The 25,052-nt window shown below is 39.0% G+C and overlaps 1 protein-coding gene across 2 annotated transcripts in view; it reads left to right on the plus strand.

Moving 5' to 3' along the window:
- The window catches only part of VAV3 (vav guanine nucleotide exchange factor 3), a 208,634-nt gene that overhangs the window by 121,325 nt on the left and 62,257 nt on the right, over positions 1-25,052 (plus strand). For both annotated transcript variants that reach the window (XM_089516555.1, XM_089516556.1), the window contains exons 16-18: positions 5,750-5,851; positions 12,381-12,481; positions 22,168-22,190. In XM_089516555.1, the coding sequence (XP_089372681.1) occupies positions 5,750-5,851; positions 12,381-12,481; positions 22,168-22,190 (226 nt within the window). The remainder of the gene's footprint in view (positions 1-5,749; positions 5,852-12,380; positions 12,482-22,167; positions 22,191-25,052) is intronic.

Consider the following 25,052-nt stretch of genomic DNA (forward strand, 5'->3'; position numbering starts at 1 on the left):
GGCTAAGTATGGATGGGGTACAGCTTGTGGTTATCCTGCGACAAAGTCCACATTTTTCTGTGCAATAACATCTGTTTTTCCCCATTCAGTCCTGATCCCGTCTTGTGCCCGGATTGGTCAAAAATGGTTGTGCAATAAACTCCCAAGTCTATGCTTTCAGAAATATGAAATCCAGTGTTTCCAAAGATTTAGTTCAAGAGCTGGAAGGAGAGATGAATGTGTGAATGTTTTTCAATGTAGAAAAATGGGAAAGCTAGTGTGTCATGGAGTCAAGTTGTATCCTAAGTTTCACTTTCTTTTTTTCACATGAAAGAACTTTAGCATTCTCGACAGTGCAGAATCTATTTGGGAGAAATAGGATAGCATAGCCAAAGCTTGGACCAAAATTTGTGCTTGCATATAGTTTTAAATTGTCTTAAATGGTTTTAACAGGTTATAAGACATTTTGTTTCAAGTGTTAAATTGTGTAATATATTTCTATGTATTTAAATTAGTGTTCTTGTTTCACTTGTTTATATTGGTTTTATTATATGCTATTTTGAGATCCTTGGCTATAGGGAAGGTGTAAATATTTTAATAATTAAATAAATGATCCCAGAGCAAATTTACTACACTACTGATACTGAAGCTACATGCTGCCATTGCATTTAACTAGGCTAGTCTCTCTTCTGCTTTTGTGTAGTCCAGGAAAAAGTGTGGAGCTTTGATTTTGGGTGATTTATCATTCAAACATACTAGCTCAAATCTTGGTGGCTGCAGCATTATAACACATACAGTGGATATCCCAGCTGAGATGTCACTGATGTGGGGTTGTTGGTTTGGTTTTTTTTTTTTTTTTTGTATCCTTAAACATCTGTGTGAAATACTGTTTGATGGTGACACTTTACACATTCAACCTCCAATCATTTAGGGATACGTATGCAGATCGACTACAAGGACAGCTAACAACAACAATGCACATAAGAAGTGGTGGGTTTTTTGGGGTCATTTCCATCATTCTCTTATATCCACAAGGCAAATTAGTTGATGTTCTGATAGTTAACCTTCTTAGAAAGTATCTGTAATGTTGTAAAGTTAATTAGTGATAGGCAAAACCCTTTATGAAAATGACTTGAGGGGTATATTGAAATGAGGAAACATTTCTAAAAGCTCTCCCAATAGGAAGTAATACTTGGATAGATTTATGATTTGACACATCTTGCTCTTACACTTCAAATCATATTATTTCAGTCTCATCAGATGTGACACATAATTTGACTGTATAAGCTACTGTGACACAATGCATAATGCCTGGTCAAATATTGAAATGAGGAAAGGAGTTTTCAGATCCGTGGTTAATGCGGCATTATATTGTTTTGATAAGGATTTTCCTTCTTCCTTTTGTAGGAAAAAGGGTGGGCGGGTGAATTTTATTTTTCTCTCTGCATTCATCCTCTGTCTGTCTTACAACATGGTTGTAGTCCATCTTCTTTTACTGCAAGAATTGAGCCTGCATAGTTCTTGAATCTGGGACTTGGTGGGCAAGGTTCAGAGGTTCATCTTGTCTGCCCCCCCTGCATCAGCTTTGGCCAAAGTGAAGGGGCAAAATGCAACCCTAAGTCCACTGGTGGCCCTTTAGTGCTATTTTTGCAGCCTTTGGCCCTTCTCTTGACTTCCATGTTTGTTCTTCTTGGGCCTTCTTGGTGGCTTCTCCTAGGAAATTCTCCTACAGAATGCTAGGCTGGTCTTACCCTTTGGTTTTCTTTTGCTGGCAGGCAAAGTTTTAAAAATTTAGACTGGTTTGGGCTATTAACTGGTTGTTGTAGAAGGGTATTTTAAAGGGGGATGGTTGTAATTTTATTCTCGTTTTTATTTTTTAAATGCTTCCAAACTGGTTTAAATTACTGCTTTTCCCCCAGCATAGCTTTCTCTCCCACCTCATTATTATTCTTGTTTTTCAACAATGATGGTTTTTAATTATTGTATTTTGTCTTAATGTATGTTTTGAGATGCCCATACTTGGAGAAATATGGAATCTACTATAAATAAACAAATTTAAAATAAATATTAAAATTTTTTGCCAACTGGGGCAATTCACTTTTCTAATTGCTTGCAGCACCTTGCTCCAACCCATGCTGTGTAGTATGAAGAAATGCCTGTTTTTAAAAAACAAAAGTGTATATCTGGGCTTTTTTGTTTTTTGGGGTTGGTGAGGTATGTATTATTGAATATTTTAATATTTTATATTAAGGTTGGCCTTAACTCCCAGACTTGTTTCAGTAGCCCAGCCTTGGGTAAATGAAGGAACTGTATGAAAGTCAGCTAAACCAGTGAGGAAGGTTGCATCTAAACTGTAAAAATAATGCAGTTTGACACCAATTTAACTGCCCTAGTGTCATCCTACAAAATCCCAAGATTTATAGTTTTGTGAAGCACCAGTACTCTTTGGCAGAGAAGGCTAAGGACCTTGTAAAACTACAAATCCCAGGATTCCATAGGATGTTACTACAGCATTTAAAGTGGTGTCAAACTGCCTTCCTTCTACAGTGCAAATGCACATGAAAACTCTCAGTGGCAATGAGCCAGAGTGGGTTTGGTAATCGGATCACTGTTTTGGACTGTAACTCTCCCCAAAACACAATTTTTCAAAACTGATCAGGTCTGTTTGCTCATCCTGAGGAAAACAGGCCTTATCCCATTCCATCATCTGAGAGGAGCTTGTTGCCTCTTTCTTGCCTTCATCTTCTCCTCAGTTTGAGGTTGAGCTGTGCGTAATTGGAAAAGGGCACACATGAGAAATTAAATATTGATCTATGGCACAGAGCAGGCCCAGTCATGGAGACCTTTTAACAAGTCTACATGTTGGTAATTTTGAACGTGGCTGCTTATAACACAAATGATTGTAAACTGAAGTGATTAAAGTTTAATTTTCTATGGCTCATTGGAAATGAAGTGAATAAATTGGCTAAAGGTTTTGGAGATCTGAAACTTTTCCCTAAAGTTAAGTGTTTTTAGATGGCATGACAGGAGGCTGGAATATTTTGAATTAATAGCCTTCCATTTATGAATCTTTGTTGTTGAAATATGACGGTGAATGGAGATGGGGTGATGGTGGTATTCAAGTTTAAGACTACAGTTGTCCCTTTCCTTTCACAGGGGATCCGTTCTGGACCCCCCCCCCCCACGCATAAGGGAAAAAACACGGATGCTCAAGCCTCATTCAAGTGAATGGGGTTTGTGCCTGTGGTGGCGCGGTTTGTGCGCCATTGGTTTTTCTGGCACGCAGAGCTGTTCCTTCTGGCATGGTTGCATAAAGCACACCCGCATATGATGTGGGCACACTGTATATTTTAGAATTTCTAGTTGAAGAAGCAGGTAACTGATTCATGCTGTGTATATCTTTCTCTTGTTGTTGTTGTTGTGTACTTTCAAATTGTTTCCGACTTATGGTGACACTAAGGTTTTCATGGGACTATGAAACCCAGAATTCCATAGTACTGAGCCATGACAGTTAAAGCAGTGTAAAACTGGATGATTTCTGAACTGTGGATGCAGTCTGAAATATAGGCTTACTACTTCAGTGAGACTTAGGGGACTATCGCACAGCCAAAAATAAGTGTCCTATCCCCAACAGTATAAGGTCGCCTTATGGGTTGCTATCGGATGTTATCGCACAACAAAACACTACTGATGCTGCTGGGCATCTACAACCAGCTGCACGTAGCCCACCAATTTTGAAGTACGGAAGCTTCTTGTTCTTGAAAATCGGTGGACTAAGCATGGCTGGGAGATGGGTTGTAATCGCCCGGTGGCATCAGCAGCATTTTGGTGTACGATAACACCTGATAGCAACCCATAAGGTGACCTTATAGTGTCGGGGGTAGGATGCTTATTTTGGATATGCAGTAATCACCTTAGACTTACATACATACCCTGTTCCTGGTTAACAGAATGAAAAGGATCCAATGGCCTACCCAGGTTATGGAGGCGACTTTGCTGTTGATTATAGTTGCTTCTGGATTTTCTGAAATGAAATAAATATTGCATATTTCTCTTGCAGGACCTAATATTTTGAACTGTTATTTAAGAGCATGTCAGACTGGCAAACCTCCTGAAAGAAAGCTGTTTTTCCACTGATCACATACCCAGATTCTCATCTCTTGACCTCTATGAGGTTGTATGCCCAAAAAAGAATTGAATATAAAAGATTTTCCTTCTCCCCTTCTGAATTTTCTAACTGGAATAAATGTGAGGCATGAGCCCAATGAGCTTAGGAGAAAATTAATTTTCTTTGTACTACTTGGTAGTTTTGCACTTTTTAATATTTCTGCTCACTCGTTAATGTGATAAAAGCAAAACAATAAACTATAAAATAAATGTCCCATGTTGTGACACAAACTACATTTTACTGTGACTAGAAATCAATGTTGGCATTATAAAAATTGCACATGTAGGTCACACACATAAGGGTAATGTGTTCCATTAGCAGCTGCTGTGTTCATTTCAAATTGCTTATTTAGACAGGTCTGTTCGCAGATGACAATTTCAGCAAATATAGCTTTTGCTGGAAAATCTGTAAAGGTGCAAATGACAATGAGTAGCTGATAAAATTTTTGGGTTTTTAAAAAACTTTCCTTTGGTTAACCAATAAGCTACTGACATGCAATTGGACTTAATTGGACATCAGAGCAATAAGGGATATTAAAAATGGTCTCATATGTGTCCCTGACTGATTAATTAATTGATTTATTGTATATATTTGACTATATTATAGATTCAATCTCAACTATATTATAGATTCAGTCTCATGTATAGGGTAAGTTTTGGGGCCAAAGTTATGGATTTTGATATGACCTGACGAGGGTAAAACTTTGAGGCTCCTTAGGTCTGTTATGGCTCTTCAGCATTTCCTCAGCAGTGGACAGAGGCTGTTTCTTTGCTGCAGTGAGGAAGCATCAAATCTTGGGATTTTTTCCTTGGAGTGGGCAGCCCATTCCCAGGCACAGAGGGAAAGTGAGGAGGAAGGTGTATGTGTGTCTGTTTGCCACTGAATAAGTACATGTGAAAGGGATGTAGGAGTTCTAGTAGACCACAAATTAAATATGAGTCAACAGTGTGATGTGGCAGCTAAAAAGGGCAATGTGATTCTAGGCTGCATCGATAGAAGTATAATGTCTAGACTGATGGAAGTAATAGTGCCACTCTATTCTGCTTTGGTCATGCTTCATCTGGAATACTGTGTCCAGTTCTGGGCACCACAGTTCAGAAAGGATGATGAGAAGCTGGAGCATAATGGTGAAAGGTCTGGAAACCATAGCCTATGAAGAGAGACTTAGGGAGCTGAGTATGTTCAGCCTGGAGAAGAGATGGTTAAGAGTTGATATGATAACCCTGTTTAAGTCACATTGAGGATAGAGCCAGCTTGTGTTCTGCTGCTCCAGAGAATAGGACCTGGACTGATGGAGATGGATGCAAACCACACAGATCAAAGATTTTTTTAATTTTTTTAAAAAAAATATTTTTAATTTTTTAAAAAAGTTACATAGAAACAAACATCAGAAATAGATATATTCCATCTTCATTCTTTTGACTGATATTTAATATCTAAATCTAGTGACAAAATATGCCATTCTTGACTTCAGACAATAATTGATCTACGAGATATCGATGCAAACTACAGGAAAAGAGATTCCAACTCTTCACAGTCCCTACTTCTACTCTGCAAATATTTATTTATGGTGAGCTAATAAGGGCATTTGTTTTTTTTAAGGTCCAACATAAGGCCACGTTATGCCGAAACAAGTACACATGACTTCAAAATGCATACCTTCATTCGTGTAACATCCTGTAAAGTCTGCCAGATGCTTTTGAGGTAAGTGTGAAATAGGCTGAATACTTACACCAAAGTTTGGAAGAACCATTGTAGTGCCTATTGAAAATTGTCTATCTGGGTATCCTATTTTCCAATTGGCAGGACCAGAAATTATGATGTAGTTGTATGTGGATAATTCAGCATCAGTGCAAATCTCATGTCTGAACTCCATATTTGATAGGGAGCATGGGAATTTCAACTCTGTATTTTCCACTTGTGTGCAGAGTAGTGAGCGTGGTGGGTGTTTTCAAGTAAAAGAAGATGGGAGGCTACTTACTGTTTCCCTCTGTGGTTTTGTCCCACTGGATCAGAATGTGTGATTAGAATCCGGACAAAGGGAAGAGTGTTCAGGTCAAGGAGTTGCACTGGAAAACCTAAGCCCTCTCCTCTTCTCTCTGCTCAAATATCATCTCTATTTTGCACATGGTTGGAAAACATGGGATGGGTTATTTGTTGCAAAATGGATAATTCTGCAGCAGGATAAATCACATCAATTTTGCTATGAGAGAAATCAGAAAAATGTGAATTTTTATAGCTCCTGGGGTTCCTCCCACATTTTAATTAAGGTGTGATTTCTGATGTAATTTGGAAAAAAGTGTTATTTAGAAAATAAAGCTTTTACAGAACTTTGAAAAAAAAATACAGTTATGGGCATAATTATTCCTACTTAGGCTGAGACCCAAATAAATTATATGGATTGTATAATCACAATGGTCTGTAAATTATTCTGAAGCATTTTGCACTGCTGAACAGTCAAGTGATTCTTGAGCTTCAAAAGTATCTTGTCTCTTTAAGAATGGATGGCAATGAATGATATTTCAGTTTCCTATATGAATTTCTTCTGTATGTATAATTTTATTGGATCTAAGTCTTCATTTTTTTTCTTTTCTTCTTTCAGTTTCTATTTTCAAAAGGTTTTACCTGCCATTACTGAAGTGTTAGTATTTTGACAGTTTGTTCATTGTAGTGAGCCACAGTCTTTATTTGCAGCCTGTTTGCTCCCCAGGAGGTCCAAAAGAAATTTCTCTCTTGTGGATTGTACTAAGATGAGAACACAGAGGATCCTCTGTGAATGAGGGGTGATTGGAAGGTTAACTGTCCATGAAGAGATTTCTGTTCGTTAAAGGCAATAGAAATGAAAAACCATTGAACTTAGTTCCTTGAACAGTTTGAGCCAACATATGGCTATTACTGAATGCAATACTCTATGACTACCCCCCAAATATTGAGAAGCCTTTATTGTTAATGAACCATAAAGTTATTTTTTCCTCGCATAAGCCCTTGCTTCTTTTTTCATTGCTCCTGAAAGATTTATTGCACTTTAAAAATGTATTTATATTGTAATATGTTCAGTTACTGAAAGCAGTTCAGAAATTGTGATGATCCAGTGCTTTTCTGTGAAAGCAAAATAATGGTGAATCGGTATTCCACTGTCTAGCATAGGAGAAAGCATAATCTGCAGGAAACCTCTTCAGTCAAATCTTTTGTTACTAGAGTAGTGGCTATCAATAGCTGTCTTCAAGGACATAGCCAAGGGGGGGGGGGGTTTCTTGGGGTCCAGACCCCCCCTTCCATTAGAAAAATTTATGGTGCGTGCTGCTGCGCCGCCGCGCCCAAGCCCCATTATAATGGTGGCACTTAGTCTGGACCCCCCCCCCTTCCTAAAATCCTGGCTACGTCCCTGCTGTGTTGCTGCCTGCTTGTGTTGATTTTAAAGCCATGAATGCTGTTTTTTCAAACTGACATCAGGACGAAAATTTATTTACCACTAGAACAAGAAGAATCTAAGAAAAATGCCAATTACTACTTCATTTTTTAAAACAAAAAAGAGGCAGCTTGCAGCTATTAAGGCACAGGTGCCTTCCCAGTTCAAAAGTATTCCAACACTTTTCATTTTAAGGGCAAAGGTTATACCTAGGAATATAATTAAATATAGGTTGAGTCTCCATTATCTGAAATGCTTGGGATCAGAGGTGCTTTAAATGTTGGATTTTTTTGGATTTTGAAATACCCGTATTTGCATATACATACATGAAATATTTTGGAGATGAGACCCAAGTCTTAAACACAGAATTCATTGTTTCATGTGCATCTTATACACATAGCTTGAAGGTAATTTTATACAGTATTTTAAAATAATTTTCTGCATGAATGTACATTGGACCATCAGAAAGCAAAGGTGTCACTATCTCAGCCATTTGGACAATTTTGGATTTTGGAATTCCAGATAAGGAAGATTCAAATAGTGATAATAATAAGAGCAGCATCAGCATCATTGGTAATCACCACCACCACCGTCATCAACAGTTAAAATTAGAATCTAGACTTCCTTTAACTCTCCAGTGGTAGAAAAAACTAACAGTACTCATGCGTCATGGTGAAATCCATTCAACAAAGCAATAAAAATACCTTATGGAGGTTTTTAAGAATAATAGTCTTTGTAAGTAAAAATGGTTGTGACATTATTGATACATATCTTTTCCAGTCAATTTCCAGACAACAGGGGTATAATTGGCCCTCCTCCACCTAAGCAAGCAGAGAAAAACCCTTTGAATCCCACAAAAAAACCCCTGCACTTCGAGTTTCTTCATTCCACAGTTACAGTTCCTTCATTCACTTCACTCCTCCCTCTTCTAAATAAGCAAATCAATACCTCCCATGCTTCGTCTAAGCTTCCCTACTAGCATCCCTTGCATTGTGGGTGAGACTTTAGAGACTTATTTCCTTCTTTCTGGCAAAAAGTAAATTTGAAATGTTGTAAATTGAGACAATGTGGATTGAGACTCACCAGTACAAAATCCTACATGAAGGGTATGTCAGGTGTGTTTTCCAAAATCATAAAATAGACTGTTAGCCTACATCTAGCATAATCATAACAGTTATGTACATGTGACACTGCAATCATCATGAGTAGCAAATTTCTGCTTATCAACGACAACGACAACAAAAAAGAATGTAACATGTTCTGTCTTAGCAGCCTGTGCAATATCACCATGTTACATAGTTGCCTGGGTCAGGAGTGTGTGACACCACTGCTCCCCAAACTTCTGTATTTTGGCAGAAAGGGTCTGTGGCATTCAGCTGCATCTCTTTAAAATGCTGGAGCTCAGCAGAAGATATGGTGTGAGTGGGGTGAAGCAATGTAGGAGGAGAAAGGAGAGGTGCCAATTTTTAATTTTTCTAAAAAAAATCATTTAAAAATATTTTATTTTTTATTAACATTTTCTTTAAAAAAATCACATCTTATCAAACTTTCACTTTAACCACATGAAATTATGTAGCCGTAAATACATTTAGGCTATGGATATGATATTGTAATTTAAAGGCATAATTTTAATTTTGCTAGTTATTTATCTCACAACTATTGCCAATTATTGCCACCTATTGCAAAGGTGATACCATGAGTTACCGGACTGGGTGATGCCAACATAGTGACACCGCTGACCTTAATACAGGGGCAAAACCATTACAGGAAGTGCATTTTTCTCTTGTGAATTCTGTCATTGCGTTGACCATAGAGATGCTCTTTCCAATGTCGGAAATGACAGACCATATTAGTGCTTGTAAACAGTGGTGTCACTAGGGGGGTGCAGATCGCACCCGGTGAATCCCTAAGAGAGGTGACACCACTGCTCCTCAAACACCTACCTTTTAGCAGAAACAGTCCGTGGCATTTATGTGCTTCCCTTTAAAATGCTTTAAGAGATGGTGGAAGTGAGGTGAAACTCAGTGGGCGAAAAAGGAGAGGCCCCAGAATTTTTTAAAATTAAAATTTCAAAATTCATAATTTTAAATTAAAAAATAAAATTTTGATTTTTTAAAAAACATTCTTTAATTTTTCTTTGAAAACATTTTAACCAATTCCTCACCGTGTATATGTAAATACATTTATTGTGCATATGATATTGTAATTTGAAGGTATAATTTTAATTTTGCAAGTTGTTTATGTCACAACTATTAGCATTTCATTCAGTGTTATATGAGAATTATGGTTTACTAGTAACATTAGTGCAAAAAAGCATTACTAAGGATTTTGTGTGGTTTGAAATGGGAGGAGATCAGGGGTGTGTGTGACACCATGAGTTACCACAATGGATGACACCAACCCTACTGACACCACTGCTTGTTAAGTAGTATTTTGGGGGGATGTTACCTCCCAGAATTTCCTGACCATGTTGGCTGGGGGAGATTCTCAGAGTTTTACTCCAAAACTTTTCCAAGCTCTGGACACCACAAGTTTTAGGATTACCTCTCTTGATATCCTCAGTGAGCTGGCTGTGCCCTAAACACGAATTAGGGTTTGATTAACTATAAAGCTTGCTCTCCTTGGAATGTGATATTGTGATAGCCTCTTCCAGTGAAATAATCTTTCTGAAAAAAGATTTCTGCTGTTTTCAGACAAAGGAACACTAGAAAAAAACTTTTTTCTCTTCAGTGGGTGTTCGACTTATGGGAGACTAATTTATGAAGTATTTTCAAAGCAAAATTGTCTTTCTATTTTGCAAAATATTGTTATTCAATTCCTTTGTCTTTTAATGATAAAACTGACTCATATGGCCATCTCTTTGAAAATTATTTTGAGTACATTTGATGCCTTCTGTGGTTTGAGGATTTAGGCGGGTTACAAACCACCATTTCGGATGTCCTCAGGACGTCCCAGTTTGAAAAAGGGGTGTCTCTTCTAGACGCCCCTACTCCTATTACGGACAGAGTCCGTAACAAATGGCGGCGGCCGTTCCACACGGCCGCCGCAATTTTGACATAACGGACACTCCACGTCCACACATCGCGCCACGGAAATGACGCTGCGAGTGCGCGACTAGAGCCTCATGGCGTCTTTTCCGGGGAGCAAGAAGGAGCGTGATTTTCGCACTCCTTCTTTGCTGTGTCCGGGAACCGCGCCGTTTGGCTGCTGCGGTTCCTGGACGCAGTAACCGGCAGCGGCAGCAGACCGCCGCTTCTCGGCGGTCTGTAACGCACCAATAAGTCTTTGTACGTTGTTGGTTTTGCCCTTATTTTTGAGCCCCAAATTTCTTAAATAAACAAAACATGTTTATTGACTTGTTTATTAACTTGTTGCAAAATATAAACAAAATATTTTTCAAGGTAATAAGATTAAAATAATTCTCTCTCTCTCTCTCTCTCTCATGTTATTGAAAAAAGGGTTTTAAAGATTGCTTTAAATTAAGGGCTGATTAATGGAGAAATGGACTGGTATTGAAATATATATTTTACTGCTGAATAATTCCAGCAGATACTGCTGTTTCATATTGGCATGTGAATCATTTATTTTCATTGTACACAATGATTTGCAGCTGGATGTGAACTTGATTCCCCCAGAAAACATTATATTTCAGGTGACTTGGAAGATCTATCTGTGATTATTCATTCACACATTCAAACCATTACTTGATGCTACTTGCAGTGTGTAAGCGATCGTGGGCTCCTGAATATATGCTCTTGAATTGAATTTTAATTCTAATTTATCTACATGGTTCTTCAGATGATTGTTCTCCTGGGTTACCTGAAAGTATTGCTGGATCTTCATTTAAGAACTGGCAAAAACTGTACCTTGAGTTCAGTTTGCTAAATCAAGCTAAAAAGTTGAAGCACTGGATGCGGGAAGCCCAATCCCAGTGCTTCTGTAACCCACACTCCCTCTTTACGATGGCTTTGACTGGAGGGGGGAGGGAATAAATAGTAGGATCATGTTCTTCTTGTGTTCTGTTGTATAGTATCAATTTCATTAAAGCAAGCACCATGCCAATTTGTCCTTCGGTGGAAGCAAAAAGTGCAAGTTGGTTTTGTTGCTTCAGTATGTTTAATAGTGGGGCTGGCCTTGTCACACTAAATGTTCTATTCTGAAAAGAGTTGAGCAGAGAGGACCACCAGGAATGGGCCTGAACAGGTCTATGAAGGAGAAGGAGATATTTCTGTTATCCAAGTTCTAGGTTGTGTAGGGTTTTACTAACAATACTATATTTACCAACAATGCTATTTATTGCAAATACTATATTTACTGACAATACATATATTAACAATGTGACCTTAAACCTGGTCTGGCAGCAAATAGCCAATCATGACAATTCCTTCAGTAGTGGTTCTACATGCTGACATTTCACCCCACTCAGAAGCATAGCTGAGTTCTTGAGGGGCACATCTACTTTAGTGTAGTAAATGTATGTGACTAAGAGGTAAACGGCCATTAGTAAATGTATCTCAGTTTATTTTTCCTTGATTCATTGTTTAAAAAAATTATTTACAATTATATATAAAATACAGTTATTCGCTTAAACTGTTGTCTTCCTGGGTTAATATTATATCTTCCTTAGAATGTTGAAGGCCTTGAAGAGTACTGTCAAAAAACAAGGTTGTCTCCTGATCATTGTTAAGATTATTGCTTTACAAGTCATACACAAATGCCTTCTGCAATTTTTTTAAAAAAATACCTCTTGCATGAAAATTACTTTGTTGTATACAAAATGTTGATCTCCTAATCCCCCACCCCATTATCTAATTTATATTACAGGGGGACATTCTATCAAGGCTATTTATGTTCAAAATGTGGGGCGGGAGTCCACAAAGAATGTTTGGGAAGACTAGACCATTGTGGCAGAGCTAATGTGGGTGGTAAGTCATTTTTATTGTTTGGGATACAATTTTTAATTAGGCTATAACACTTGCTAGATATAATTAAGGTTTAATTGCCCACCAATTTGTGTTCATTGTGTCACGGATACTTTTGCAGTGGTCATTTATAAACATAATTATACCTGCATTTTGCAGTCATTGTGACTTTCGCCAATTTGTTGTAGTGTAAAAGAACAAGAGCTACAATTAGTTCTCCAGTTGTGGTGTAGATCCAAAGAACAGCATAACGAGTTCTGCACACATGAAGGAAGTTACATTTTTTCAACGTTGGGTTTGCTCAAGCAGCATCTCCTCTTCTCAGTTTGTCACACCTCATAGCAAATGGCTTCTGAAACTAAAGCGAACACAAGATATACATTCTTAGAGATGACCCAGTCAGAAATTCCAGTAGGTATACTTTGACATTTTGAGTACGCTGATACAGGTGATAAAGCTAAAGTTAGAAGGCATGGTGGTTGTTTGCCACTTTCCAGATGAGAGGCAGCACACCCCTGAATGCTAGTCCCTGGGGAACAACAATGGGGGAAGACTATTGCCTTGCTCCTCTTTGAGGTTTTTCACAAGTGTCTTAATGGCCACAGTCCATCACTCTCATCCAACAAGACTCTTCTTACATTTCCTTCTTCACATTATCTGATATGGTTAGTTGTTGGCCAATCTTTAGTTTAGTTAAAAACAGTCTTAGGTTCTATGGTGTTGGCGGTTTCAAAAACTTTCTGGCAGTGGTGTTATCCTTCACAGATGCCTAAGGCAGGTTTTATTCATAAAATCTGTTATGTAAATCTGTTTTTGTTCTTTTTGGCTGCGTTCCCCCTACAAAAAAAAGTCGAATTGCTGATCAATGTAAATGACCTTTGTTCCCATTCGAAACCGATTCCCGACACAATGTGATCGATTCCTGTTGTGATGAAGCGAGGCAAACACAGAAAACCCAATTTTTCCATGACACTCGTTTCTAAGTAGTTCTTTTGAAAAGAATTGATTCCGAAGAGTGTTCCACAAGTGGGAACGAGAGATCGGAATTGCATCATTCTGGAGGGGAGGAACTAATGGCAGAGGGGTGTTTACATCCCTCCTCAGGTTTTGGTAGATTTCACCCCCCCCCCCCCCCCGTGCTGCCTTTTTATTTATGGTGTGACCTATGGTTGCATGTTTTTTTAAAAAATAAAGAGAATAATTGATTGATTTTGCAATTTATTTTAAAAAATCAATCAACACGCCATGGCTTGCCTTCCTCTTCCTCCTCCATGCCTCACACAGCCCTGTTCTCGTCCTCCTCTTCTCTCACCAAGCCTTGCCTTCCTCCAAGCCCCCCGCAGCCCTGTTCTCGTCGTCCTCTTCCTCCTCCACCCCTGCCCCCCCCCCCCCCGCACAGGCCTGTCAAAGGTGTCAGTCAGTGCCCTCCCCCCACCTAGAGTCTGGGCTGCTGCTTATGTCACAGAAGGGTAAACTGTTGTTACAGTAGGCAATATTATTTTCTATAATTCTGCTAGTGCTTTTTTCTTGTGTTCCTGAGGCCCATTTCAATGTAAGCACTGGTCTTCATGGTGGGTGGGTAGGTGGGGGGCTATCACCTTTTTTTAAAAAAAGTGGATTCCCTACATGTGGAATACCTGCTTAACGTTTACAGACTCTATCTGTGAGCTGTAAATAATCAAAATTTAAAGTCCTGGAGCGCATTCACACTACAAAATTGTAGTACTGGGATTACACATTAATTGTGTGGTTCAATCCTATGGAATCCTGACATTTGGGGTTTAGGAAGCAGCTTTTTGGAACTCATAGCCAGAGAGCTCAAATACCTCACCAAACTACCATAATTCTATAAGGTGTTGCCATGACAGTGAAAGTGGAATCACAGTGCTATAATCACTTCATATAAATGGGCCCCTGTTTATAGGCCTGCCTTTATGTTTTGACGTAATGTTTTTATAGCAGAAGCTGGCACAGACCAAGATAATTGATTAAGTATGGATAGCACTCATTATTTATTTTCTTAACCCTGGTTAAGACTCCAGGCTTAAAAGGAAATCATAGTTATAGGTGGGATACAGACCGCCCCTTTGGGGCGGCCTACACCTGCCCTTTTCCCCAACGGATCGGGTCCTGAGCTGCCATAGCGGCAGCCCTGGAGGCCTCAATCTTCTGCTTTTCCAGGCCTCGGGGAAGTGGCAAAACGCTTCTTTCCCGCGGCCTGGAAAGGGGTGTCCTTGGGGCTTCATGCCCCAAGGACACCCCGACAGCGGCGGGGAAAGAGAGAAAGGGGCCGCTCAGCCCCTTTCTCTTCAGTATCGCTGGCGCGGCCGTGTAAAAGCCATGCCAGCGATACGCGGTGTGAAATGAGCTCCATTTTGGAGCTCCTTTTGGCACTGCTCAAAACGGCGCCAAGATGTAACAGCTGCGCATGCCGTTTGGATGCAATGTGGCCATTACGTCAAAATGGCGGCGCCCATGTAGACTGGGCACCACCATTTTGATGTACTGAGTACGTCCTAGGGTTAGGGAGCATCTGAAAAGGACACTCCCGGGCAACCCTAGCACGTACTTAGTACGTGCTTAATGGCCCGTTTGTACAGGGCCATAGCTTCCTAAAATAAGCTCTTCTATCTGGATGAATCTACAGAGAGATATTAGAGTTTTCATCACCACTATCCACTATTTTGCAAAATCATTTCAAATAATATACTGTATTCAGATTTTGTTTTGCAGCAAATCTTCAATATGACTTAAATCATGCTTGAATTTGTGGTCCTCTGGATGAACAACAGCTCCCAGTGTTCCTAGCCATTGGACTATGCTACCTAGAAATGAGGGATGCTGCAGACCACACACACACACACACCTAAAAACTGGAAAATCACAAGTTGTCTAACCTGTACTAATAAGAAACCTTTGAGTGTAGTTACATATTATTTGTTTTGCAGAGAATTAGACTTCTCATTTTGAAATTAAATTTTCAAAGGCCTGGCATTATTTGGAGAGCTTCTGGGGGTTTAGTTCTTAGCCAGATTGTATGCATGGTTTGAATTGTGCCATACTTTCTGCACAGAGTATGGAAAAGAAATAAGGAATAAACCAACCCATGTACATTCATGATTAGCCCATTTTAAACAGCACAGCATTTCTGATTGTAGGAAATCAGGCCAGGGGTTTGAAATAAAAACTAGAAAAGAACATCCTGCATCTTTGATGATATAAAATGATAATTTATTCAATTCATTAATCCATGAAGTTGTCTGTGTGTGATCTCTGCCTCTGGCAGTTGAACAGAAATGGTTTAATATGATGTCCTCAAAAGGATTTCGGAAGAATCTGCTAACATATAATAGGGTGACTGAACTCAAAGAGGGACAGGGCGCCTGTTCCTTTTAATAATTGTGCAGAAAGGAATTTCTGAAGATAGGACTTGTCATCCTGGCTAAGACAAGCTGTGTCAGCTTAAGCTGCTTTCTTGGCACAGCTCCTAATAATACAGAAACCTTACCTTATTGTTGTTCCTTAGTCGCGCTGTTTGTTAATTAGCTCTTTAGTTTGGTTAGCATTTTTGGTTTGGGATAGTCTCCAATGTCCAGGCATCTCTAACATGAGGTTGATTTTAAAAAGCATCTTGCTGTTTGTGTTATATGATATTAGAAAATCCATTCATAATCCATTCAAAATGAAGCTCAGTTTTACTTGGCTATTATTAGAAATGGAGTGCTTCAGTTTTCACTGAGGCAAAAGGCTGGGAGGGAAAACACCTGGGAACTTGCTGGGAAATGAGTAGAAACAGTATGTGCATTACATGGTTTGTCTTGCCAAATGGTTTTACTTGGAATTCATTTCATGATAAGCTATTCAAACATAATGGAGGGCAGGTTCACTCATGTCCTAGACAATATATGACTTTGAGTACACTTTAAAAATGAAAAAAAATGCCATGTTGAACTTTGTTCATAGGAGTGTCCGTATTGGTGCACATTATTCTTTTTTAGTTTCTTCCCTATCGTTTCCTTTCATTTATGTCAAATACAAGTTGAATATCCCTTATCTAAAATGCTTGGGATCAGCAGTATTTTGGATTTCAGATATTTTTTCCAGATGCATACTGAGATACCTTGGAGATGGGGCCAGTCTAAATATGAAATTCATGTATGTTTCATATATACCTTATATATACACATAGCATGACAGCAATTGTTTACAATATTTTAAAAATAATTATGTGCATTAAACACAGTGTGTACACTGAACTGTTGAAGGTATCTCTCAGCCACCCCTAAAAAGTCCTGGATTTTGGAGCATTTTGGATTTCAATTTTTTCAGATAAGGGATATTTAATGTGTAGTATTGTTTCATGCTCTCCAGTGAGTAACTGGAAGTCTTACAGTAAGGTAACATGGCTATTGCCTTTCAAGAAGAGAGATTTAGGTTCCATTCCCAAACATAGGTGCTACAGACTAAGCTCCCTTGAACACACCAGGACTTCCTTTTGCACAAACATGAACAAGACTGCCTTTTTCTGCTGTGCCACACATTAAAACTTTAATTCCAGCTTCTGTGTTCTGCATACAGAAATACAAAAGAACATATTGCAATTCTGAAATTATGACTGGTTCTCTTCTATGTGACTAGCATTTAGCTTCTTACCATTTGATTCTTTGACAGTTGCCATTTGATTCTTTGACAGTCAAAAGCAAATGTTGCCAACTAACTCAAATGAATTAAAACAGGGTCTGGATCTAAAAAGCTTTACTATACAGGGAGATGTTGATTATTCACAGAATAAGATTAGTCTAGAAGCCTAGAATTGGAAGAGACCAAAAGGTCCATTCAGTTCAAGCCTCTGCCCTGTCATGCAGGAATATACAGTCATAGCACTCCTGACAGCCATCCAGCGTTTGTATAAAAACCTCCAAAAAAGGAGACTCCACCACTCTCCAAAGCAGCATGTCCTACTGTTGAATGGCTTTTACCATCAGAAAGTTCTTCTTAATGTTGAAGTTGAATCTCTTTTCCTGTAGCTTGAATCTATTGCTCTGTGTCCTAGCCTCAGGAGCAGCAGAAAACAAGCTTGCTTCATCCTCAGTATGACATCACTTCAAATATTTAAACATGACTATCATGTCATTTCTTAACCTTCTCCAGGCTAAACATACCCAACTCCCTAAGCCACTCCTCATAGAGCATAGTTTCGAGACCTTTCACCATTTTGGTTGCCCTCCTCTGGACACAATCCTGCTTGTCAGCATCCTTCTTAAAATGTGGTGCCCAAAACTGGGCCCAGTATTCCAGATAAGGTCTGACCGAAGCAGAATAGAGTTGTACTACTACTTCCTTTGATCAAAACACTATGCTCTTATTGATACAGCCTAAAATTGCATTAGTGTTCTTAGGACCTTATCATATGGAGGCACTTAATGTGGGTAAAATGCTTGCAAAACGTTCCTGAAGTGTTTCAGAAGTGCGAAGGTGTGATTATCAGTCATGCTTTTCAAACATCATTGAGACATCCTGCTTCCTTCCCATTGATGAAGCCTTCACAGAGAAGCCATTTTTGAATGATGGGATCTTGCATTATTCAAAAAATGGCTTCTTCGTGAACACTTTGACCATGGAAGAAAAGCAGGACGCCTCAATGACGTTTGAGAAGCGCAATGGACGATCACACCTTTGTGCTTCCGAAACAGTTCAGGAACATTTTACCCACGGTAAGGCTCCGTGTGATAAGGTCCTTAGCTGCTGCATCACATTGCTGAGTGATTTTTAGCCTGTGGTCCACTAAGACTCCTAGATCCTTTTCACATATACTGTCTTCCAGTCAGGTGATATCCATCCTATATCTATGCATTTCATTTTTATTGCCCAAGTGTAGTATCCTGCATTTCTCCCTGTTGAAATTCATATTTTTAGTTGCCTCAGCTTTCTAATCTGTTAAGATCATTTTGAATTCTGATCCTATCCTCTGGGCTATTAGCTACCCCTCCTAATATAGTGTTATCTGTAAATTTAATAAGCATATCCTTTGTTCCATCCAAAACATTGATAAAGATGTTGAATAGCACTGGACCCAGGACAAAAACCCTGTGGCACCCTTTGGGCTCAGTCCGTCAGTCAATTACAGATCCACCTAGCAGTCACATTGTCTAGCCCATATTTTACTAGCTGTTTTGCAATGGTATCATAGGGGACCTTGCCAAAAGCTTTACTGAAATCAAGATACACTATTCTCTTCATTAACCAAGTTTGTGACTCTTATCAAAAAAAGAGAAGATTTGTGTGGCATGGGTTGTTTCTAAAAAACATGCTGACTTTTAGTGATGATGATGATGGCATTTCTTTCTAAGTGCATACATACCGTCGCTTTAATGATCTGCTCTAGAATCTTTCCTAGTATTGATGTCAGGCTGACTGGGTGGTAATTACTTGGGTCCTTTCCCCCCTCTTTTTTGAAGATGGGGACCACATTTACCCTCTTCCAGTTTGCTGGGACGTCACCTGTTCTTCAGGAATTTTCAAAGATTATTGACAGTGGTTCTGAGATTACAGGTTGAGCATTGTTCTCCTTTTTATAGAAAACCAAAGCAAAGAAAGAATTGAGTAGTTATGTCTTTTCTCTGTTAGCATTTCTTTTTTCTTTTTTAATGAAATTTTATTTGCATAAAGACATAAGAAAAACATACACACATACATTAAAAACATTAGTCGGAAAAGCAGATATAAAAACATTTATACATATTTCATTTATATGTGATTGTTTTATGTGATTGTTAGCATTTCACCATTTTCTCCATGCTACAGCCCTATCATTTCCTTGTTTTTCCTTTTGCTACAGACAACGAAAAAACCAAACCAAACCCAATTTTATTGTTTTTTATCTGTCTTGCAAGCCTGAACACATTATATGCTTCAGCTTTTCTGATTTTCTCTCTACATGAGCTAGCTATTTATTGAGCCTGAGATTTCAGGGGACATGTAACCCCATCCAGCATAGGCAAAATGTCTGTTCCCTGATCTGCCTTACAACTGACCAGGAATGCCTCTGTCTTGTCTGGATTACGTTTTAGTTTGTTTGCCCTCATCCATTGACAGCAGACACTGGTTCAGCACAGAGACAGCTTCCTTGGGGTCAGATGGACAGGAGAGACAAAGTTAGGTGTCATCTGCATATTGGTGACACTACACCCCAAAACTCCAGATGACTTCTCCCAGTGGTTTCATGTAGATGTTAAATAATATGGGGGAACAAAACAGAACCTTGAGGGAATCCACAGGCCAAAGGCCAGGGGGTCCAACAGGTGTCCCCCAACACCACCTTCTGAACTCATCCTTTCAAGAAAGACTGAAACCACTGTGCCCCCAAGTCTCATCTCAGAGGGGCAGCTCAGAAAGATACCATGGTTGAGGGTATCAAAAACTGCTGAGAGATCCAGCAGGACCAACCGGGACACATTCACCTTGTCCAGTTCCCTGCGTAGGTCATCCACCAAGGTGCCCAAAGCTGTCTCCATGCCATAGCCAGGTGTAGAGCCAGATTGCTATAGATCTAGATAATCCTTTTCATCTGGAAATTCCTGGAGCTGGGAGGCCACCACTTACTCCAGAACCTTGCCCCAGAATGGAATGTTAGAGACTGGCCAATAGTTACCCAGAAGAGTGGGATCCTGGTATACACATCCTTAATGAATAATACTACTCCATCTCCCTTCCTGTTGCTCTGTTTCTCTGAAATAGGTTATATGCCTCTATTACTGCATTCTAATCGGGAGACTCATCCCACCAGATTTCAGTGATGTCTGTTATATCATATTTGCTTTCTTGTGTTAAGAGTTCAGGTTCATCCTGTTCATTTCCCATGCTCTGTGCATTAGTATAGAGACATTTAAGACCATGGTGATTCCCCCTATCTGGCTTTTAAAGTTTTTTTCCCCCTCCCACTGTTGGGTTCTTGTGCTGTTTGCCTTGTTCACTGTATAACATTTAGGCTATTATCTCCAGAACTTGATGAACTCCTGCCCTCAAGAATACTGTCTCCTTTCCTGACATAACTCAGTTTAAAGCCCTCCTGATCAGATTTTTCAGACCTTTAGCAAAAAACATTCCTGCCAACTGGTGTGAGGTGCAACCCATCCCTTGCCAAAAGTCACCCTCCATTAAAACCACACATCATGATCCAGGAAGCCAACTCTTTCCCAGTAGCACCATCTGTGGAGCCAGAAATCCCACTTAGCACCATCTGTGGAGCCATCCACTTCTGTGACAATCTGTTTTGAAATTTGAATTAGCAGAGAACTGCTGCTTGATAAGTCCAGATATTGATTTATGTATTACTCATTAGTTGCATTTATGTCTCACTTTTCATCAAATGAGCTCAAAAGAACATACCTGTTTCTCCTACTTCCCACTTCGTCTTTGTGATATAGGTCAAGCCAAGAGAGATTAGCTGACCAAAGGTTATCCACTTTCATGGCTCAGTAGGGGCTTATACTTATACCTTCCATGAGTGAGTTTTATACTCTTAACTGCTACCGTTGCATTAGCTCTTCCTTCAGTGTACAGAATTATTTGTGTTGTTCTTTGGACTCACACTGTTGACTCTGATGTAATGTGAAGCATTATGAAAATTCTGTCTATGGCACAGGACCTGTGATGCTAATTCACATGTGCAAATCACATGTGGTTCAAGGACCCTCCCATGGGTGTTCAAGTCCCATTAAATACATTGCCACAGTAAGATGGTGTCTCTTGTATAAAATGACAAAATCAAGATTTGCTTTTTGGAATTTATATATATTTTAAATATTTATAAACCATGGATGCTTGAACCTGTGGATAAAATCCATGGATATAATATACTGTGTATACACACACACGTGTGTGTGTGTGTGTGTGTGTGTGTGTGTGTGTATAGCTTGTGTGAAATGTACTGTATATACTCGACTATAAGTTGAGAAATTTATGCCCCAAATTGACCCTAAAATATTGGCTAGACTTTTATAAGGGTCAATACATCAGTAGTGTTTAGAAAGGTCCTAAAGCAAGCAAGCCTGATGCCCCAATCTCCACTGAAAACCAATTCCTTCCCCCTCCAGTCCATTTTGCAAGCCTTTGCTTCCTGTCAGAAAAACTCTCCATTTAAATCCACTTGCTTCTCTCTCCCTGGCCTCCTATGGAAAAACCTTTCCATTTAAATCCAGTCCGTTTTGCAAGCCCTGGCTTCCTAAAAAAACAAAAACAAAACTCTCCATTTAAATCCATGTGGATTTTGCATTTTCTGACCTAATACTTTCCAGATGTATTTCTCTTCAGAAGAGAAACTATCATCTTTGCTACTGTAGATTGGATTTAAATTGCAGTGTAAATTTACACGCTTTGTAAATCTCACCTTTGTGAGTTCTCACTGACTTCACACAGTTTTGGAAAGTTTAGGATCCAAAATATGTGACATACAGCTTTATATGTGTCAGAGGTAAGCAGGAACTTGAAGCTGCTTGAGCCAATAAAACTTAGAGAACATAATTTGCAAAATAACTAGTTGAGCCCCAGGCTACTGGAGCATAAAGCAGGTATCAGCTAGCAAAACAAAGCAGTGCCGTGTATTCTCACCATATCAGAGAGCAAGGTCTTACTGTTGAATGGAGTGATTGTTCAGTTACTGACCATGCCAACTTTTACATTTGTTCCAGAACATGGGACCCTGAAGCATGAGGTAAGTGTACCTTTTTTTGAGAATTGATGTGCCTTTGATTTCAGGACTGATTCAAAATGATTTGTTTTATGAGACATTAAGCTGTCTTTTAGCATAATAGAGACAGCCCCCCTCCTTTCTGCAGTCATTACTGTGATCTATGAAGCTGTTCATGCTTTCACGCTTGAACTTCTTTGACAAAAACAGGTTAAAAAGAGAGAGAAGAGGCAGAATATCCAACACTACCATGTCTCACTGATTTCGGTATGGAGGAAGCACCCACAGCTCCCATGTTGAAAGCAGGGAGACTTAAGTTGGATCATGTCCTAATTTTAATAATAAATTCAAGGGGGTTATTATAGTTTTCTTCATATTTCATAACTGGTAAAGCCATTAGCAGAAAATGTACAGAAGGCTAAATCAGTTTATGGGCCAATACATGATTTAGTGGAGGAATTTCTTGTGGTCTAAATGTCCCTAGCTACATCTGAAGTGCGAGGTAATATGAATATAGAGTCCAGCAGTTCTCAATCTGGGTGCTGAGTTAAAATAATCTACCACCAAAAAGTTGAGTTAAGAAGCTAAATCCGTCTCACAGAACTACCTGACAAGTCTTTAAAACAGTGTCCAGATGGTAATAGTAAATGGGCACTTACTCGGTGAGATGGTGTTAATCTCAGAACATTATCTTCATAGATAGAAAGGAAGCCAAGATTAGTCTTCTTGACTTTTCTTTGGATTTGTTCTCTTGTATGCTTTTATACTGTTCTGAAATAGAAGAGGTTGAGTTAAATGAAAGAGGTATTTGGGCTGTATTACTTAACTATTTATTATTTCACATCCTGCTATAATTAAGAGCAATACTTAGAATTTTTATAAGTATACTGGGAAGGGTTGAACATGAACTGGAGTATTACAACTTTGTTGAAAGCACTTCTTCCCCCTTTGCAGTAGCATTTTGCCATATAGTCTCTAGTGAAGTGGCAACACAGGGAATTTACTTGGAATTAGCAGTTAATCCCTGGACACCTTAAACTGGTGTTCAGAAATCCTCAACTAGAAATATTATTTCCTTTTGGAAAAGGTGGTTTTCCTGTTTTGCATAGGATTCTCCATTCTCTGTGAAGCAGTGCCCTACATTTAGAGGGGTGATGCTATTAACACATAAGATGAAAAAAATACAGTGTTCTGCAAAAGAGTGAACAGTAGTAAGAATTCCACTAGTGAGATGACTGTCTTTGGGAGTTCCCATATCCTGGATGGCTCTTGTGTAAAACAATCAGTTAATCATTAATAAACTGTAAAGGCCATAAATGCATGAGTCATTTTGTAATGGGGCATGCAGCATTTTACCTGTATGATGGTTCAATTGCTAAGATTCAGGCAACATTGGTATTAGTATATCCAAATTGCTACTGATTGCTGTTCAAAAATATGTCTACAGTGGGAGTCAGAATCAGTCTGTCCTCCTGATGTTAGACTGTAGCTTCCAGCATTCTTTATCATTAACTATGCTGGCTAGCATTGCTGGGATTTGCAGTCTAACCATATCTTCTCTACAGTGTAAAATACATAGTTATACTCAGGCTCTACGATCTAATAATAGATAAGTATGAGATGACTGTGTGTTTTCTAGGGAGATTATATAGCCTCAAAAGTTTACTCCAAGCGGCTGAGAAAAGTTCACAACATTGCTTCAAATGCCTGCGCTTGGTTTGCATATTACATTTCTTACAATTGATCATGTGACTCTGAGGCTGATGGATGTTCTCCTTTCTGAATGTATTGCAAAAGGATGAGTCTCCTCGCCCCTGAAAAATGTACACAAACATGTACACCTGAAATTTTGCCTACTGTTTCTCTTACTGAATTGAAAATATCATAATGTGTCATATGTAGCTACTGACTGTCATTGTACAGTCACTATATAGAGTAGCATCCTGTGCCAGCATTTGTTTCTTCTTTGGAGTAAAACATTAGTAACACAATTCAATTTGAAAACATTTCCCCCCAACAAAGACAGTTTTAAAGGTAATAAACAGGAAGTAAATGAAAACTTTTTTAATGCCTGCTTTCCAGACTGGTTACATCCGCACTGCAGAACTAATCCAGTTTGACACCATTTTAACAGCTACGGCTCAATGCTGTGGAATCCTGCTTATTGTCGTTCGTTCTGGTACCAGAGCTAAATTTCTCACAAAACTACAGTTCCCAGAATTCCATAGCATTGAGCCATTGCAACTAAAGTGATGTCAAACTGGATTATTTCTGCAGTGTGAGCACTGCCTATCTGAAACTTATCTCTAGATTCTGTAGGGGGTCCAGGGATCATAGGTTAAGACCTTGTGTTTTATAATGTCCTGCCTCTAGAGACATCCATGGAAGAGGCTTGGCTGTTGTCACGTTTGCCATTATGCCAGATGACCTTGCCAACCTCAGATACCAGAATTTGGGATAAAGATAAATTGTTACATTTTAGCATCCACATTTTACTGCAGTATTAAGGAGTTAAGAATATCAGCTTTATTTCCTAACATGGGTAGTAGGATAAATTCGAGAAAAGAAAATGTGAAGGTAATTTATGCCCCTCCTGTAGGTGACACTATTTGGGACCCAAATATTTAATGTCATCAAATGTTCTAAAATGCACATATTATCAACTTCCAGTTTCCTCACAAGTATGAGTATATATATTCATCTGGGTTTTAGATACTTACACTCTTTTGGCTATCAGAGACTGATGTGACATGACATGTAAAATAACCAGAGTCCACTTTCTTGGAACCATCACCCATTTCTGCCATTTTTAAAAGTTATCTAAGAGGCATACATAAATTACTTGCAATTGCACCAGTTTCCTACACTTTTCTGTGGCTCTTACTG

This window comes from Sceloporus occidentalis, unplaced genomic scaffold (genome assembly GCF_023333645.1).
Source record: "Sceloporus occidentalis isolate IW3139 unplaced genomic scaffold, rSceOcc1.0.p SCAF_3, whole genome shotgun sequence".
In the NCBI taxonomy this organism is placed as follows: Eukaryota; Metazoa; Chordata; class Lepidosauria; order Squamata; family Phrynosomatidae; genus Sceloporus; species Sceloporus occidentalis.